This window comes from Notolepis coatsorum (assembly GCF_963971535.1).
Source record: "Notolepis coatsorum genome assembly, chromosome: 19".
Classification (NCBI taxonomy): domain Eukaryota; kingdom Metazoa; phylum Chordata; class Actinopteri; order Aulopiformes; family Paralepididae; genus Notolepis; species Notolepis coatsorum.
The window spans coordinates 43,644,012-43,664,344 of record NC_140183.1 but is presented as its reverse complement, the minus strand read 5'-3'; the positions used below and the strand labels follow the sequence as shown (position 1 = coordinate 43,664,344).

Sequence of the window (20,333 nt, the reverse complement as noted above, 5' to 3'; positions counted from 1 at the left end):
AACACACATCAAGACCACCACAGAAGGACGCACCCCTGGCAGAGAACAGCTTGTCAACAGCGAAGCGACATCCGTCAGATCCATGCCTTCACAAACAAGAACTGTTTCAAAAATGTCATATGTAGCTGGAAAATTATGAACTAAGAATGTGATGAAATACAATCAATAAGATGGCACTAACCAATTTTATAATAACAAGCAACAATGGAGTGCTAAAGGAAAGAATGATCACAGAGTCACATTGCATCACATTTGAACAACCATAAGTGCCATAATTATATTGTTAAACAGGACAGAATCAGTTGGTTTATTGTCTCATAAAAGAAGACACCAAGTTTTGTTTTTGACCATTGATAGTATATGCACAATATACTAGAACAATGCATAAAACCTTTTATCTAAATTATATACACATGTAGGTTAACACGGGTAGCATAATCATTTGTTATATCAGTTTAAAGGTTCTCTTTATATACATTAGCCACTAAGGTAATGTCTATTGTAAATATTACTATGTTTGTATGTGTACAACCATGATCTTAGGTCCCATAGATATTATCATGAAGACACATATGGGTGGGATGGGTTAATCGCAGATACGAATTGCATGCATGCATCGCATGTGTGCCGATTGATGACCTCTGAGCAGGTCCTAAAACACGCACTAAAACACACACATACACACGTGAGGAGTGTATGAGACATGCCAGCGCTGCTGTCCATGGACACACACACACTGGCTGGGCATCAGAGAGGAGACACAGACCCCCGCACCTGAGGAGCCATGGAGGGCAGCATGTTTTTCGGTAAGTGTGTGTCCATCAATATGTGTGTGTGTGTCATATGCATGTGCTTACTTGTGCCCTCCTCATGCATGCGCACACTGGTCCCAGGCTCCCTCTCTCTTTGCAGTGCATGTGTAGCAAAGGTGTTTGGACGCGAGCCCGCTCATTCTAGATACTATCGGAGGCTGATATAAGAGAGGGAGCTGCTTGCTGTTAGAGAGGCGAGGAGCGTGAAGTTACACACTTAGTAGACACTGACATTGTTGAATGAAGCCTCTCACCAGGTGCACCCCCCCCCCCCCATCATACATTTTATTAGAATCTATGTGGGTGGTTGTGCGCACGCACGTGTGTATAGGGGGGTTGAGAAACCCAGGTTTGGATTTCATCACGGCTGTTTTATAGACTCTGTCCAGCATGTTTATAGTGTAGGAATTCAAAGAGGAAGGGTGGGGGTGAGTGGGGTGGTGGTTGGGGCTGAGCAAATGGCCTGCTTTTAAAAGACACTTGATGTAGGATATTTAGAGAAATAAAAAAGTAGTCCTCTTGTTATTAGTTTTATGGAGGAGATGAGGGGAGGGTGGGGGAGGGTCGGGGGAGTTCTTATAGGCAGACTTTAATGCACAAGTGGCTCCTCTTCAAGGACCTCTCCACAAGGCAGGCTTACAGTCACATCTGAAGAGTAATTACACTGGAGTTCTAAGAGAGGAGGGAGGGAGGGGAGAGGGTTGATTTGTTAAACGAAAGAGTCCCTTTTTATTTTTTTATATTCCAGGGATTAAAGTGATCTGAAGTTACACACAGTCTCTTCGCTGGTTGCGGGTGAGAGTGTGTTCTGTGGAGAGAGAGAGAGAGAGAGAGAGAGAGAGAGAGAGAGAGAGAGAGAGAGAGAGAGAGAGAGAGAGAGAGAGAGAGAGAGAGAGAGCTGATATGTGAACATGACATCAGGTGCAGAATATGTCTGCTGTCTGTCAGGGTCAGGTGTGGGGACTGAGACAAAGAAAAAACAGAAGAAGATTTATTTAAGAATAATAAAATGTAATCTCCGGACATCTGGAGTCATGTCTATGGTTGAATGGGCTCATAGTTGAGTGGAAATTCCCTCAACACAGATCCATGTAAACACACGAGGGACGACCACAGCAGCTGCAGATCCACCGTTGTGTGGTGGAATGGAAGGGCTGTCCTCGAGTGAAGGACCTCATCGCCGACCGTAGTCCATAGTCGACTAATCCATTCAGTCAAATCTAAGATAATGTCCACATGCAGAAGGATCTGTTTTAAACCTTGTGATCTACCCCGAAAAAAATCGAAAAAAATCTACTAACAACACGACAATGAAGCAATCAGAGGGGAACAGTCCTAATAATAAATTGTTTCTCAAATACACAATTGATGATGAAGGAAATGGAAAAGTCATGACTGAGGCCGGTTTTCCCCAACAGCTAATGTCTTCCTTGAGTGGAGAAATTGAGATGCAGGAAGGTCACCAAGTCCTCCTTTGAGATTGTGTGTCGAGCAGAGCCGGACTTTTACTAGAATGTGTTTTCATTTGAAACAACATTTAATACGAGGCGCCATCACGGACACGTGCCTCGGACAACGTGACCTATTTCATATCAAATGTAAAAATAGCGGCGGGATGTCTCTGATCTGAATCTATCAAAAGGACCAATAAAATAACTGTAGTGCTTTAGATGTGTCTTTAAGTGTGCGCTGCGATCATATAAAAGTGTGTTTTGGAGTTCGAGGCCCGGAGCTATCTGCTGCGCCTGGCCGTGGCGGTCGGAGTTTAACAGCACGTAAACGTCACTTTGGTTAACCTCAGATTATAGAGCACAGGGGGAAGTGATTGTTGGATCAAATTCAGAGACAGCTGTGTTTATTAGAGGTTACACTGCTAAAGTCATGACAACAGCGTGAGCTACGCTACTCTGGGGGGGTTGGAGGGAGGAGTGGCTACACTCAACGGCCAGGAAGCCGCGAGCTCCGTGAAATGTATAGCCTCTGGGCGAACGTATGCTTTACAAGAAAAACATATTAAAGGTTTTAAATTTGCACTTTGTGTACAGTACACTGTGAAATCAATAGTGAAATGACTTGATCCTCAACGAATTAAGGGAATAATATTGACCTCGCTGGAAATAGAGTCACGGAACACAATCGGGACAATTCTCAGAAAATGCAAAAAGATGCGTCAGAATTGCCATCGGTATATTACAAATGGTTCTTACGTTCAGTCGACACTCATATTTATCTCATTATAACTGGATATATATTTGCTGAGTGGAATGGAAGGCAGCGTGTTAGAGAGTGTGTGTGTGTGTGTGTGTGTGTGTGTACGATTCTATACCTTCCGTGACAGTGGCCCTCTCTGCCTGTGTGGAATCTCAGCCTCTCTGGCCAGATCTTATCACTGGAGCAGCCAGGATCAGGACACAGAGAGGGAGGTGGAGGTTGAGGAGAGCAGGGGAAGATGATTAATTATTAACGTCAGTTGGCGTCCTCCAGACATTATTTTTACTCTCTCTCTCTCTTTCTCGACACACTGGGAGTTAAAAACGCTAGGGCCCAGATAAGTGAATTTTTACGAAGGGCATTGTGGAGGACAGACGCACTTAGATGTTAAGACACGCTAAAGTACGCTAAGTGAGCCCGTCATGTGCTGCAGCCAGCAAGCTTGTGTTTAATATTGCATATCGCAGTGTTAAACACACACTCATGGGACCTGGATGAACATGGTTTAAAGCAGGCATCGCTTACAGTACACTCAGCCTGATCTGCATTATTTTGATGTTTTTAGGATGTAAAACAACAGTAAACATGAGGTTTTGTTAACCCCCTCCCCCTCTTTTAAAATTCACATATGGTCCTAGGAGTCTAGGACTTTATTCTTTTCAATTGATTTTACATTATTTATATATCTATTTATTATTTAACTGTTTTGCTGAAAGGACAATTGAAAGGACAATTAGATAATGTGACTGACTAAATCAATATAAGACCAGGCTGATAACTTAACTCCTCCACCTTATGGTCTGATACTGCTGCATGGTGCCTGAGCAGACAGCAGTCTAGTAGCCTTTTTACTGGCTGTGACCTCAACCTGGAAACAGGGCCGTGCTTCTTCCCACTAGGCCTCGCCTTCCCTAATAAGGGCCCCCGACAGGAATACAAAATAAATCTGATTGAAAAAAGAAAAGACTGCCAAATTAGTAGTGGAATTATTTCATCAAGGCCCTCTTAGTTATTTAATTGGTTGTAGTCAGTCAGCCGACCAGAGGGCCCCTCGAAAACGTCAATCATCATGTCAAACATAATTTCAACCGGCCAATCAGAGGGCCCCTTGAAACATCAATCATTATGTCAAACATCCTTTCAACCAAACAGCGACATGTGGAAATGGCTGTACCCCTCTGGTGCGGGTATTTGATTTAAGGTCAAAACAGAAGGGCCTCTATTATGCTTTTCTGCCTCTGGCTACCAGAAAATGGAGAGATGGCTCTGGCTGGAAAGAGACTCTCCTTGTGTCCATTTATAAAACATGACAATACCAGCTGGAGAGCCTCATGCCCACCTAGGCTCAAGCTGGTGAAATAAAAAATTTGAAGCTGCGGATGGAAGTCAAATATTAACATTTTCAGCCAAACTCCAGTCAAATATTTACTTTTCTTATAAAGTGACGATTGTGGATGCCGTCTGTGCCAGAGCTAGCTCCTCGCAAAAAAAGCTTCGTTTGTCGTAATGCTGCAGTCTCTCAAAAAGACATTTGGAAAGACACATTACTGTGGCACTTGGAGAGGGAGGGGAGGGGATTAGGGTTAAGGTTAAGGTTAGCAGCCATGAATGGCTATTTCTTTTGCGCTTTTAGCAGGCGATGACAGGCGATGAAGCCAGAAACTAACGTAAGAGACCCTGAGACTGACACAATATCAGAGGGTGGAATGTGCCCTTCTGTCGGCACACGCTGGGTGAATGGTGTTACCTCTTCACGACCAGAGAAATGTAAACTGAAAATAAACGTGACAGGTGACGTGAGGCCAAGGAGGATAGCCATTCAGGAAGAGAAGAATGCGTGACGGCACAGTACAAGGTGAAACTATAAAATATTCTCCTGTACTTATTCCGAGTTGGAATGGAATCGTGAGATCGCAGAGTATTAGACTTCCTGTGACGGTCACTTTAATCTCCTATCAATCATGAAACCAAAACCATTCAAACATCCCCCGTGTTCTTCCGTCCACACACGTACGCTCCAGCGAAACATCTCCCAGGCACTCGCTGTACCTCACCCCTCAACACTTACCACGGGCTAATCCCTGCTATTCCAACGGTCTGCTTTGACTGTGTACACATTATGTTGCCGCACGGTGGATTTGGCTCGTCCAGGAGATGAGACAAGCTCGTGGCGTGTTGTCAAGAGATGGTGTACGTGGAGAGATGGTGCCTCGCAAGAGAACATGCTTTGTGAGAGAGGGGAGCCGGGACGTGTCTCCACATGAGAGGCGGCATGTGCTCTTTTTCCGACAGATGGCAGCGCTCCGGCGACTGGAGGGGAAAGGCAGAGGAGAGAGGGAGAGAGAGAGAAAGAGAGAAAGAGAATGATAAACTATAGCTTTTCCTCTCCTCGTTTTTACGGCGTTTTCTGTTTTATTTACCATTTACCACTGCCTCAGGACCCAAACGTGGCAAACTTTGTTTTTATTTGTCTCAAGCCAGGGTTTTGATATGTGCCAGTCTTTTAGGGTCGTGCTGCCCAGGGTTCCTCTGTCGTTAAATGTAGGCTACAGTGGTAAAAAATATATAAATAAAATAAATCATCCCTCTGGTTCTAATTACCACTTTAGAAAATGGGTTCTAATGTTCTGGAAGGCTGGGACGGGTTTCTTTGCTGTTGTTGATCCCTCTGTGTTGAAATCAGCCTCTGCTGGTTCCAATTCTTGGTTTGTAAAGCCCCTCACTGGCGTCCCTTACTCACATGACAATAAAACCCAAGTATTTACTTTAGTTTCTCCTAGATTTCATCCCTGGCCCGACTCTTGCTCTCTATTGACTCATCTTATAGACACTTAGACAGATTGTGTCTCCTGCAATGGTTTCACAATGGTTATACAATAACTAAACAAAAGAAAAAGAAGTAAAGGGCAAGTATCATAATGTGGTCTTAGATTTGCATCCGACAATTTGGCCCTATTTCGAAGACAGGCAAACTTGATTTAGGGAAACCACAAGCATGAGTCTGCCAGCATATTGCAAGCCAGATGACATTTTCATGACGTGTGTTATAGTCCACAGCATGAGACATTTGAAGCACTGCAAACCGGTGACATCATGCTAGCGTTAAGGCTTAAACTGAAGGCTGTTGTTACCGGCTACTTTCAGTGTTGCTATTGTCGTCTGTCGGTCTAACGGCCTGTTTCGTTTTACAGGTAGCACATGTCAAAATGGCCTCTTGCCCGCGCTGATGCGTCCGATCCTGCCCACTGTCCCTCCCTCACTGGGCATGAAGCAGTTTCTTCCATTTCATCTGGACGCCTCGGCGATCGGCCTCTTTCCAAGCTTCAGTGCGGTGAGTCCCATATTCCCAGGTCATGTGACACTGTAGGTCGGTTCAGGTCACTGGCTTTTAGATGGCGGTTTGACACCAGCTAAGGTTGTACAGAATGATGTCTGTCCTTGCTTTATACTGTGAGAGCTGTTTAATGTGATGATGCTTCTGAATGATTTCCAGCATGGCAACACCTTAGGATAGGAAATTAATCTAAAAAAAAAGAAAAGAAATGTTTACTGACATGGGAGGAGGTGGTTATTTTCCAGTATTTTGGGGGCAAATTAATCAAAATACTGGGTGAAGAAACTCACATTAATGTCGCACGTTGTCCCGTTTATGTGATCACAACAGTACAATGAGCCAGGTTTATTTAAACATTTCTGTCTGAAATTAACCAATGCAGGAACTACATTATGTTGGTCTACCACACCCCATGTCATGTGCACATGTATTGATAATGTAACTGTAATACTAAGTTCAACTCCATGATTAAAGCATGTCTCCGTCTCTGGTTGTAGTTGTGCTAATAAGGTAATAAACACAACAGATTGGCAACAAGAAATATGTACCTACCTGGGGGCTATGGGCAGGGGTGGGCTTAGCCCAACCAAATGTGTGTCTTGCACACCAAATCCAAAGTTAGACAAAAAGTTAAAAAAAATAAAAATGTGTTAAGCCAATGGAAAATCGGCACAGAAAGAAACAGTAAAGCTTATAACTTCTGATTGGGTGGGCAACAATCTGCAGGAGAAGCAGGTGAAGGGAAGAATAACATGTGATGTCAAATTGATGACAACTTGTTACTGTAAGTGCAATAAAAGCTTCCCAACAAGAGTAATTGATGCAGCATTACAGTATAGTTAAACACTGCTCTACTGTTTGAAGTTAGCCTCTGTTTCCATCAAGAAGGACTATTTTATTGGATTTAACCTTATGACCATGAGATTGACCACTTTATCCAACAAGAAAGGAGGATGGACTTTACTTAATGGCCAGCACTGTTAGGCTAAACATTTAATTATTGTATATATATGTATATATATATGTATATTATATGGCCTTGCAAGCCAGAAATAAATAAATTATAATAATAAGATTTTGCCAGGCTAATGGAAGCTAATGGCTCTTTGCTTGTTGTGTGATGTTGTTGCTCGTAAGACTAAGTTGGCCTGAGGTTCATATTCAGCAGCTTAGCTGAATGTGTGTGTGTGTGTGTGTGTGTGCGTGTGCGTGTGTGCGTGTGTGTGTGTGTGTGGTCCCTACAGCCTGTTTGGGATGTGCTGTTTATACCTGTAATGTTAGAGTCTAGTCATCGTTCTCGTTATTTCAACCAGTCCGCCCCTAATATAGCAGGCTAGAAACGGCCCTGTACCCACGTTTCATTATCGTGAAGCCGTTCCAGATGACAGCAAAGAGTGTTTCGGAAGAAAAAGGAGCCATGCTCACATTGTCAAGAGTAGCTGTTGATCAAGCTAGCAAGGGAATGTGAGTCAAGTGATGCACGAAGAGTGACTTTGGACAATGCTAGTTTGACATGAAAGAACTGTCTGGAACTGAATTAAAATGGTGATGATTGGCACACTGAAGATTGGGCAACTTATATTGAAAGAGTGGAGTTTTATTGTGCAAGTAATCAAGTTCAAGTTCAAGTTTCTTTAATAGTTGTCATACAGAAGTACAGAATACTTTTGTACAAAATGCTTCTTACTGTTGCGCTCCAGAGACTGTGCATGACAAGATAAGTATGAAATAAAAACATAGTAAAAATTAGAAGAAAAAAAGAGGTCACAGTGTTCAGTTTAGACATATGTACAATGTTCGTAGACGTAGTTACCATACAATATACAATACTGTGCAGTGTACTAATATACAATACTATATAGTGCAAGGCATAAATGGACGAGGTGCAGTTTAGGTACAATTCACAGTAGGTGTACGAGTTGTAGTGCAAATCCTTTATCAATAAATATAAAGTGTAAGTGTGTTTGTGTGATCTAAAGTGTGGAGAGTGGGTGCTGCGGTGTGTTGTTTGTTTGAGTGAGTGTGTGTGTGCGTGTGGGTGTGTGTGCTGTGTGCATCTGATGGTTGTTGCATAGTGATTATTGTTCGTTTAGCGATTATTGTTCGTTTAGCAGCCTGATGGCCTGGGGATAGAAGCTCCTTCTGAGTCTTTCTGTGCTCGCCATAAGACTCCGGTATCGCTTGCCTGACGGCAGCAGTTCAAAGAGGCAGTTGTTCGGGTGGCTCGAGTCCTTAATAATTCTCTTAGCCTTCCCCTTGCACCGCTTGTTGTAAATGCTCTGGAGGGTGGGAAGCCCCCCTCTAATTGTGCGTTCGGCTGAACGTGTCACTCTTTGTAGTCTGCTACGGTCTTGTGCAGTGCTATTCCCAAACCAGGAGGTGATGTTGCCGGTCAGGATGCTCTCTATTGTACATGAGTAGAAGTTCCTAAGGATCTTCTGACTGACTTGGAACTTCCTTAGGCGCCTGAGGAAGTAGAGGCGTTGTCGTGTCTTCTTCACAACACTGTCAATGTGTGTGGTCCATGTCAAGTCCTCGGATATGTGGGCTCCGAGGTACTTGAAACTGTTCACTCTCTCAACTGGTGCCCCGTCGATGCTGAGGGGGCTGTAGTCCTTGACCCCCGACCTCCTGAAGTCCACAATCATCTCTTTTGTTTTGCTGACGTTCAGGGAGAGGCAGTTCTCCTGACACCACTGTGACAGGTTCTCTACCTCTTCCAGGTAGGCCCTTTCGTCGTTGGCAGAGATCAGGCCCACCACTACTGTGTCATCAGCAAATTTGATGATGGTGTTGTTGTTCCGCTGTGCTACGCAGTCATGTGTGTACAGGGAGTAGAGGAGGGGGCTCAGAACACAGCCCTGGGGGGCCCCTATGTTGAGCGTGATGGATGAGGAGGTGCAGTTGCCGGCTCTTACCACCTGGGGTCTGCCCGTCAGGAAGTCCAGGACCCACTGGCACAGGTCATAGTTCAAGCCCAGGTCCCTGAGCTTGGCTATGAGTTTGGAGGGGACTATGGTATTGAATGCTGAGCTGTAGTCGATGAACAGCATTCTCACATAGTTCCCCTTCCTCTTGTCCAGATGTGATGCTGCTGTGTGCAGCACATGGGCTATGGCGTCCTCCGTGGACCTGTTGGGGCGATATGCAAATTGCAGAGGGTCCAGGTTGATTGGGAGGGAGGAACAGATGTAGCCCTTCACTAGCTTCTCAAAGCACTTCATGGCTATGGAGGTGAGGGCTACAGGGCGGTAGTCGTTGAGGCAAGCTGGCGTAGATTTTTTGGGTACAGGGATGATGGTGGACTGGACTAATGGTGGACTAATGATGTGGAAGATGATAAGAAAGCCACTGTTGATTGTGTGATGGGAGCAAAGACATACTGGCTGCAATGCCTGAAAAGCCTGCATCCAAAACTTTCAAAACAAATATTTAAAACACATGTTTTTACAATAGCCAAACAATTCAAGTTCCACAAACAAAACCAGAGCAAAAGTGAAAGCATAATATTATCTGAGTATCTAGCAGAGCTGTGCAAATGATCACAATACTGTCAATTTGGAGCAGGCTTATCAGAAGCATTGAGGACTGGTATCCAATGCGAAAGCACACAAAACCACAAAGGTGTGCCCATTTCTTCTCTAGTAGCCTACACGTTAGAGTCTAACGGTTAGACTAATGAACGCAGAAGCTCCCTGTGTCATTCCTATCACACTATTACACTATGACACTATTGCACTATTACATGGTAAGGCAAATTATATTTGTCAAGTTTGGTGGAAATCGGATCAGGAGATATACTATAATTTGAGTATTGAACATTTAGGCTGATGGTGGCGCTAGAGGAAAGGTCATGGGGTCACCAAAATCAATAGGATTCTTCCGCTTGATGTGAATGAATGTGCACCAAAAATTTGAAAAGTTTGGTCTAAAAACTGTTAGAGATACACTAATGTGAAAATGTAACATTTGGCCTGATGGTGGTGCTAGATGAAGGAATATCTTGCGCTTCAGCCCCTCCACAAGCAGGGGTTGGTGCTCTCAGAATAGGATAATATACTAAAACACAGTTCTATGGGTCACTTCTCAACAGCAGATCCCAAAGAAGATACTGGAGCACAGTGTTTAGTGTGTATATCCAAAAATCTATTATTTATTAGTGTGTATTTTCAAAAAGCCTCTCTTCTCAACAATTTACATCTCCTCTCTGGGAGGCAGAAATTTGTTCAACACCCCACAATCTGAGCGATGCAGGGAAGCCATGTTTTGATTGAGCATAGTGTCTCGCTATTGCGTAGTCCATGTTTAGATTGCGAATAGCAGCCTTATGTTCAGCAATCCGTGTTTTGAAAGGACGTTTGTTCTGGCCTACATTGACCATCCCACATGGACATTTCAGAATGTAGACAACATGGGTGGTACTGCAGTTTATGAATGAGTTAAAGCTATAGTATTTAAGCCTAAGCCTATGTCCCAAAAAGAGGAATATGTGATGTAGTTTAAGATATTGATTGCTACATTTGGATTATTTGGTTATGTGTAATATGGTAATGATTTTTGTTGTTGTTGTTTCATAGCACTTTCCTTCTTGAATAAGTGCTGTTAAGGTTGTTTATTGATTGGTCTCCTCCCACCCCCAGTAACCAGTGAGAGGCTGCTTTCTGGATGGAGGAGGGTTAATAACCTGTCCTTTCTGTACCATCACTGTTCGGCTCTGAAGAAGACAATATATATTTTTTTGATCTACTTTTTCTCCCATTTTCTATTTTTCTCCCATCCCAATTTCGTATCGTCCAATTCTACCCTCCCCTGTCTCGAACGTTGTTAGGCCATGCCTTCCACAAGCCGGCTGCAATGTGGACTAAGCCTTACATCACGTGTCCCCTCCGGTACTCGAGGAAGCAGCAGTCGCATCTTTTCACCTGCACAGCGCAATCTCTCAGCGTCGGGGGTCTGCGTTTTTGGAGGGCACGCCGCCCCCGTCACTTCCTGATTCTGCTGCGCAGGCGCACCAACCGACCTGTAGGAGTCGCTGTCCACAACGTCCGATCCCCACCCATCAGCTTCCCACCCCCTAATACTGCCAATTGTATTAGTATGAACGACCAGCCAAGCTGATAGCAATGCGGAGAGCTGGGCTCGAACCCAGCGTCTCCTGCATTGGTGGTGAGCGCCTTGCCCACTGCACCACCTAGCCACCCTGAAGAAGACAATATTAAAGTGAATCATGTGCTCCAGTATCTCCTTTGGGTTCAGTCATTGAGAAGTGGCCCATATAACTGTTTTTGGTGCTAGAGGAAAAGTGATCAGCAAAATCAATATGCTTATTCCTCTAGGGGTCATGAATGTGCACCGCAAATTTGAAAAGATTAGAACGAAAGGTATTCAGGATTCACTCATTCTAAAGTTTTGGCCTAATAGTTTGACATGGCGGTGGCACTAGATGAAAGGTCATGGGGTCACCAAATTCAATAGTCCTTTTACTCTAGGGGTCAAGAATGTGTATTGCAAACTTATATTGTGTGTGTCTCTATTTTTGTTATGGTCAAGAGCTGGGTCATAACAGATTGGTGGCTCGTCCGGTAATACTGAATATGTATTTCAATGGACAATGATGGAAATGTATTCAAATAAAATACTTGCCGTTGACTAATCTGAAAGATTTTCCAGAACCCAGGTCCCTGGCTTGCTGTCAGCCAAATCGACCCTGTAGTTTTCGAGATTAGCTGCAAACAGAAATACAGACAGACAGATTCACACATCATCTTTGGCCTGGGGGAGATAATAAGATGTTGTCTGAGAAAGACATTGGAAAAGCCACTCAACACAGCAATATCAATGGAAATGGCAGCAAGGGGTGCTTCAGAAATACAACAGAAGGCAGTGGAATATGATAATAAACTGTCACTGAAATCAGGGAAGAAAAGACATCACATGATCCAAAAGACAGTTGATTAAAAGACTAAATGCAGGGTAACAGCTAACAGGTAAAAAAGTTACTGAAAATAGTTAATATGAACAAGAAAGTGACTCAGACTCAGATAAAGGTGATTTACCTTTGTGTTGTCCTCGACGACCAGTTGAACTTCTCTGCTCACATCGCAGCGACAACCAGAACCTGCCGATTCCTCCTGAGCAACGTCAGAAGGATCCGCCCCTTCCTGACAAAAGAAGCCACCCAACTCCTCGTCCAATCAACAGTCATCTCCCGCCTCGACTACTGCAACGCACTGCTCGCTGGCCTCCCGGCCACTGCCACTAAGCCTCTTCAACTCATTCAGAACGCAGCGGCCCGCCTGATCTCAAACCTACCGAAGTCGGCCCATGTCACCCCACTTCTTAGGGACCTGCACTGGCTCCCCATTGCTGCACGAATCCGCTTCAAGGCCCTCGACCTAGCATACTGTGCGGCAAAGGGAACCGCTCCCGCCTACCTCCGGTCAATGGTCTCTAACTACACACCCTCAAGACCCCTACGCTCTGCATCTTCTGGCCGCCTCAGACCTACTCCTATCCAAGCTCCGGGAGGGTCATCAAAGAGAAGTCGCCTATTCTCAGTCCTTGCCCCACAATGGTGGAATGAACTACCCACCCCAGTTAGGACAGCCGAAACACGTCCAATCTTTCGCCGTCGACTAAAGACGCACTTCTTCAACCATTATCTGAATTAAAAAAAATAAATAAAAAATCTAACCCTAACTAACCATACTGTCATGCACTTGTCCTAATAAACTAACCTACACTGTAGCACTCAACACTTTGATGAACATTGTTACTCAGCTGATAGAGTTGTGCCCTTCCTGATGGCTTGTTGTACAGAACTTGTAAGTCGCTTTGGATAAAAGCGTCAGCTAAATGACTAAATGTAAATGTAAATGTAAATTTAGCATACAGGTATGTTTTTTGATGACTGAGTTACATAGCATTAAAGAGACTATTGCAAGATTATGAATTACTCCAGAAGTGAGACACAAAATGGAGTTAGACACAGGCTCAGCCTTATCTGTGATCTCAGTAGATTACTACAAAAAACTGTATTCACACATACCTCTCAAGGCTACACAGGTACTGTTGAAGACAGAGAGGCCCCCGAAAGGGAACATTTGAGAAATACAGAGACAAAACACAACAACTGAACCTCTATGTAGTGCAAAATGGGTGGGGGGTCTTTGTTAGGACGCAAGTAACCCAGGAAAATCTGCCTGGATTGGCACCTTGACGATACACACAAAGATACTGCAAAACAAGTATTTGAGAAGGGGTTTGGAACACTCAAAGGCATGAACGTGAAGATGGAGGTTGAGGAGAATGCAAGCCTTATGCCATCCACCTGAGTAGAAGTGGATTTGGAGAATTTGGAGCAGACAGGGGTCCAAGGTGGAGTGGAGTGAATGGGAGACACAAATAGTTCCTGTAGTGAAGAATACTGCAGACACAAAGCCAGAGAAACCAAGTAAAGTGGGAACTTCAAAGTAAGTGTTCACACAGTACAATCCAGTGCTCCAACAGTACAGTATCCCCTGCTTCGCATTGCGGACATATTTGCCTCCCTATCAGGAGGGGAAAGCCTCACAAAGATCAATCTGGCCCAAGCCTATCTCCAGATGGAGGTCCAAGACTCATCAAAGCAATATCTGATGATCAATAGTTCAATACGCATAAGGGTCTTTACCAGTACAATCGTCTAGTGCTTGGCATAGTATCAGCCCCTGCTATCTGGCAGAGGGCAATGGACCAAGTATTGCAAGAAATTCCATGTTCTCAGTATTACCATGACGATATTATCATTACTGGCAAAGATGATGACCACCTGTCGAACCTTGAGCAGGTGCTTACAAGGCTGGGTGAGCATGGACTCAGAGCCAACCAAGCCAAGTGTGAGTATTTCAAAAAGGGTATTACGTAACCATTGACTACAGGAATGCTCGTTAACTTGTCAATGTTACACAATAAGGAGACGGCAGCCAAAGTATCTAAATAAAGAATATTTTAATTAATAGTTACCATGGTTTTCGTAACTGAAATGAACCTCAAATAATAGACAGACAAACACAGGGCTATACAGACAGGATCAGCACCAGACGGAAGGGATGACAGACTACTTATACACAAGGGAATGACGAGACAACACACACCTGGGGTAATGGTAATTGGGTACACCTGGGGGGAAAACAATAGGGACTACACACCATGACAAAGGACTACATCTAGACATGACACATCACACTAGGAACGCCTGATCAGGGCACATGACACACATAACACCCCCCCCCCTTAAATGTATGGCCATAACCCCAGAATAAAAATGGGGAAATGGACATAAACAATAAAAGAAAAAAAAATACCACACAAAATAAATAACGAGAAAAATAGTGGCCACTTCTAAACACGTTTTAGACAAACTTCACAGACTACGATATTGCCGCTGCAATGTGACATCGATCGGCACTGCACTCTGCAATCTGTCAATAACGTTCTCAATCGATCAGGCAATCAGTCAGGACGAATGGGCAACCCCAGCCCCACTCCTCACCAGCCCGACCCGCCCCTGGAAAACAGAACAAAATTAACAAAGAGAAACACAATAGGCCAAAGTGCACTCCCGCAGAGTATATTTAATACTTCAGAACAAAATCTCTGATGTTATTCTGAAGAATCTCCTCACTTTTAATGTTCATTCTATTGTGTGCAATACGTCTTTAAGAGGAGCCGTGGAGACTCAAGACGGGCTGGAGCTGGGCTCCGCGATGCCATTAGCGAGCATACATTCCACTTCTTTTGCAACCGTGCACGTTTGTGTGGATTCACGCGATACGCGTGCTGTTTAATGGGCACTGCCTCCCCCACATCAATGTCATGGTACAAGACACTCGTGCGCGAAGGGATATCCGAGAAAAGTTTGCCGTGAGTCCTAACCAGGCCCATGATATCAGCTTGCTGTAGCTCTGACAGATGGCCCAGCCGACAGCCAAGAGTGACCACAGACTCCGTGTTTGTACGACGGCCCTCCACTACCACTTTAGACGGGATAATCACGTCATCTTCCAGCCCACCAACGCCATCTGAAAGAAAGAGACTGTCATTACTCATATCGACACTAGATGGGGCCAACACACAAGCCGACACCGGCGTAGCGGCCGCCACAGTACTGGCCACAGGCCCCCTTGTATGAAACGGCTTAATCATATTAATATGACCCAAAGATTCCAAAGATTCCAGTACCACTTCCCTTGCGGCAAACAACATCAAATGAGCCCCCTCATCCCAATCCTCCTCTGTATCACGACAGAATGCCCGAAGCATAGTCTTTAACGTGGAGTGGAATCTTTCTAACGCCCCCTGTGACTCCGGGTGGTATGGACTAGAGAAGCTATGTGATATATCCAGCTGTTTCAAAACCTGCGAGACGATACGAGACAAGAAATTCGTCCCTTGAGCGGATTGGACCACGCGAGGTAAACCGACCACAGAGAAGAACCTCACCAAAGCCTGTGACACCGTCTTGGCCGTTATCCGTTTCAACGGAATCGCTTCAGGGAAACGTGTGTTGGCACACATAATGGTCAAAAGAAAACTATTACCTGCCTTCGTTCTAGGGAGCGGTCCCACACAGTCAATAATAACCCTCTCAAAGGGTTCCCCCACTGCCGGGATAGGATAGAGCGGCGCCCGTGGAATGACGTCACTGGGTTTCCCCACTATTTGACACGTAGAACACCCCCTGCAGTGCTGCGCCACATCCCGTTTTAACCCTGGCCAAAAAAAATTACACAGCACCCTGTCGAATGTCCTGTTGACCCCCAAATGCCCTGCGAGCCTATGATCGTGAGCCAAACAAAGGATATCATGACGGTACTTGAACGGAACCACAACCTGCGTCACCACATTCCAATCATTCCCCAATGACGCATCCGGATCAGGGGACCCTTTACGCAGCAACACCCCGTCTCCCAGGACATAACAGCTTTTAAGACCCTTACTCTCTCCTTCCCCCACAGCGGACGCAAACAAACCCGACAGGCTCGAATCCCTACCCTGTTCTGCGATAAGTTCCTCACGAGCGGAAAAAAACTCAGCCGCGCTACTGGCAACTTCCGAGGAAGTAGTGTTCAGCAACGAACCGGCTGAAACAGAAGAAACAGCGTCATCCGACTCAAGTTGGTCAACTGTAGGGGCAAGCTGAGACAATAACAACGAGCCAGGCTGCCCCTGGAGCGCCCCCTTCCTCCCAGGCTCGTCGCCGTCAGCCACTACTATGGTATCGAACAAGTCCACCTCGCCCTCTTCCTCGGCCCGAGCTCTAACAACCCTGGCTCGCGTCACCGCACATGAAGAGAACACTCTCAAATACGCCTCTGCCAGGGTGTCTACCGCCCCAGACTGTGCTGGCACACAAGTCACGTCTGCCTTCACGAGGACCCTACCCCCTGCCAAATCGTTCCCGAGGATTAGTGACACCCCCGCAACCGGGAAGCAACTTTCTACCCCAATGACGACCGGGCCCGACACCAACTCAGATGTCAGGTGGACAATATGAAGCGGGACCTTCATCACATGCATCCCAAAAGACCTAACTGTTACCCCAGCATCCACTTCTGAACTACTGTCGAAAGGCAACACATCCCCCCGAATAAATGACTGGGATGCAGCCGTGTCCCTTAATATGGTCACAGGAACCCTCACCCCATCACTAGCCAAGGATACAAAACCCCCGCTGATAAACGGTAGGTAAGCTTTAATATCCTCACCCTTTTTGTCATACTCAACCGATGTGCGTGTGGGTGCCATCACCAACGAAATCTGCCTACTGGGACGAGTAAGGGCAAAACAATTTTCTTTTATATGACCTCGTTTTCCACAGTTAAAGCAATCGCGTGTCTCAGACCTCGCGCCCCGCTCAATCGCCTCGCCCCCACTGCTACCACCCGTGCCCACCGTCTTGTCGCCGAAACCCCACCTCGGCTTACTCTCCATATTGCGTACAGGGTAACTTGGCGTAAAGAGTGTCTTGTGCGTCAGCACAAACTCGTCCGCCAGGCTCGCAGCCACCGAACACTCAGTCACCTTACGCTCGTTCATGTACATAGCAACATTTTCGGGCAGACAATACGACTTGAATTCCTCAAGGAGCACGAGCTCTCGCATCTTAACCAGGGTGTCCACCTTCTCCGACGCGCACCCGCTTTGACCCTTTGAACCTCCCACACCAGGGCGCAGTTCCTAGGCTAGGTCTCTTCCCACCCCTAGGCCTGACCATCCAGACCCCTCTGGACAGACAGACCATAGCCTTCTGCTTCCCGGTGTTTTCTTTTCAAACCCACCGATCACAGAAACACTACTCGCTTACTAGCTCACTCGGTTTCAGCTTATAGTGGCCTGACTGTACATTGAGCCGAACGCGGCGGCCCTCACCGTGTGAGGTCTTACTGCCATATGCGATCCGACCGGCAGGTGACCCAGTCGATAGCGACCCCAGACCCCGTAGTGGTTATTGGCCACCCAGGTAGGAACCGACGGTCTGATCCCCACCCCACTTTGCTATGGGTATGGAAACTTTGACCGTTTTCACCCGCCTTGCCTGTTCACAGAGAGAACACCCCCTGCTAGGTGTGGACTGTCATCCACGTACCACGTGTTGCCCCCACACTTGCGTGTGCGACACACACGCCGACTAGACGGTACCACGGTGGTATGTTGATTCATACCTCACCAGACACGGGGGCCCTTCAGTCTCTCCCCAGCACTATAGTTCCTTCTTAACGTGCCCTCGGGACTTCGCAGTCCCACCGCCGCCTGTTAGCGGCTAGAGGTTCGGAGTGCCCACCTCCTCCCTAACCGCTCCACTACCAACCCTGGTACTGTATGTACGATATCTAAACAAGCGCTGGCACGACCGCCTAATGCCTCCACACCTAGAGGTATTCGCAAATCAACCACTGTCATGTGTCAAAAAAGAAAAAGAAAAACCAACCCATCCCCAAACGCTCTCAACCCTCACTATAGTACCCCTATATAAGTAACTACTATACACACGCCGGCCTAGGAGGAGCCTGACAGGGTCCTTCTAATACCCCGACCGCATGTGGTGTGTCCCCAGGCGATGGAAGGTACCATATATAAAATGGTCCAACTGCCCTAGCTGGTTGAGAACGCTCCCTATTGGAGAAGTATTTGCCAAGGGGGTCTAAAACATGGGTCACACACACGACAATGCCAACCATACCTCACAGTGTGGATCCAGCCCAGCGGCCATCACCAATGCTTGCTCCTAGTCGTTTGGCCGAGCCCCCATATTACGTAACCATTGACTACAGGAAGGCTCGTTAACTTGTCAATGTTACACAATAAGGAGACGGCAGCCAAAGTATCTAAATAAAGAATATTTTAATTAATAGTTTTAACCATGGTTTTCGTAACTGAAATGAAGCTCAAATAATAGACAGACAAACACAGGGCTATACAGACAGGATCAGCACCAGACGGAAGGGATGACAGACTACTTATACACAAGGGAATGACGAGACAACACACACCTGGGGTAATGGTAATTGGGTACACCTGGGGGGAAAACAATAGGGACTACACACCATGACAAAGGACTACATCTAGACATGACACATCACACTAGGAACGCCTGATCAGGGCACATGACACACATAACAAAGGGAATGAACAAGAATGGCTTACAAAGGTCTCAGGACAAGGTGGAAGCTGTGCTGAACAGACCCTCACCTGAAAATGTGTCTCAGCTTTGTTCCTACCTTGGACTTGTGAACTACTATCACTAACTTGTCCACAGTGCTACACCCACTGAATGCACTGCTGCAGATGAGACCACACTGGAAGTGGACTGAAAGTTGTGTGAAAGCCTTTCATGAGACTTGCTAGCTCACTTTAACCCTTCATTACCCATCAGGTTGGCATGTGATGCCTTATGGAATCAGAGCTGTGTTGTCACACACGTTACCAGATGGCTCAGAGAGACCAGTATCTTTGCCTCTAGATCACTGACTATTGCACAGATTGACTGAGAGGCCCTCAGTCTTGTGTGTGTGTGGGGGGGGGGGGGGGGTCAAAAGTTGAACCATACTACCTGTATTGACCACCAGCCTCTCATTCCAATGTTCAACCCAAGGAAAGGTGTTCCAGTAATGACTGCACAGCAGATACAGCCATGGTCACTCTTCCTGGAGACTCACCTGTACGACATTGAATACAAGAGGACAAAGCAACATGGCAATGCTGACGGCTTTTCACGTTTACCGCTACAAACCTCAGAGAAAGATACAGCAGTGCCAGTGGACCCAGCAGAGGTATTCCTCACAACAATTGTCGAACAGCTGGCAGTAACCAACACCTTCATCGAAAAAGAAACATGCAATGTGTGAGAAACATATAATAACTTACTCAGTCAATGGATCCGGTTTATACAATTTATTAACTCAGAATGAAGGTATCAAATACAAAGTTAGAGAATATGGCTTGGATGGCCCCCGTCCCAGTGATCAGCTTCATCACCAGGAGAGAATATACCCGATTCACAGGAAGGGGCTATATTTATACACAGGAGAGGGGGGGGGGGCACCATAAACTGGAGGTTTGGTAAAAGGGAGGAGACAAGCCAAGTCCTTATGAGAAGACAAGTCTGTTATCGCCCACAAATGACCACACACTGCCAAAGGTATATGATGTCACACTGAAAGGATGGCCAGCGTATGGTAACTCAATGTATCCAGCATTCTCAGCAAGGAGGGAACAACTGTCACCGTGTCAGGGAACACTGATGTGTGGCTCATGGGTAGTGATCCCTTCTAAGCTGTGCACTAGAGTGTTAGATGCATTACATGAAGAACATCTGGGAACAGTGAAGATGAAGAGCCTTGCCCGTAGCTACATGTGGTGGCCGGGAATCGATAAACAAACCGAGGACCTGTGCTGCTTGGGATGTCCAAAGATGCAGAATGCACCACCACAAG

At 45.9% G+C, this 20,333-nt stretch overlaps 1 protein-coding gene across 2 annotated transcripts in view; it reads left to right on the top strand.

The window, feature by feature from the left end:
• Positions 1–660: 660 nt before the first annotated feature.
• znf385d (zinc finger protein 385D) overlaps positions 661–20,333 on the top strand; it is a 147,543-nt gene continuing 127,870 nt past the window's right edge. For both annotated transcript variants that reach the window (XM_084336470.1, XM_084336469.1), the window contains exons 1-2: positions 661–806; positions 6,215–6,354. In XM_084336470.1, coding sequence (XP_084192596.1) covers positions 785–806; positions 6,215–6,354 — 162 coding nt within the window. In that variant the 5' untranslated portion in view covers positions 661–784. The remainder of the gene's footprint in view (positions 807–6,214; positions 6,355–20,333) is intronic.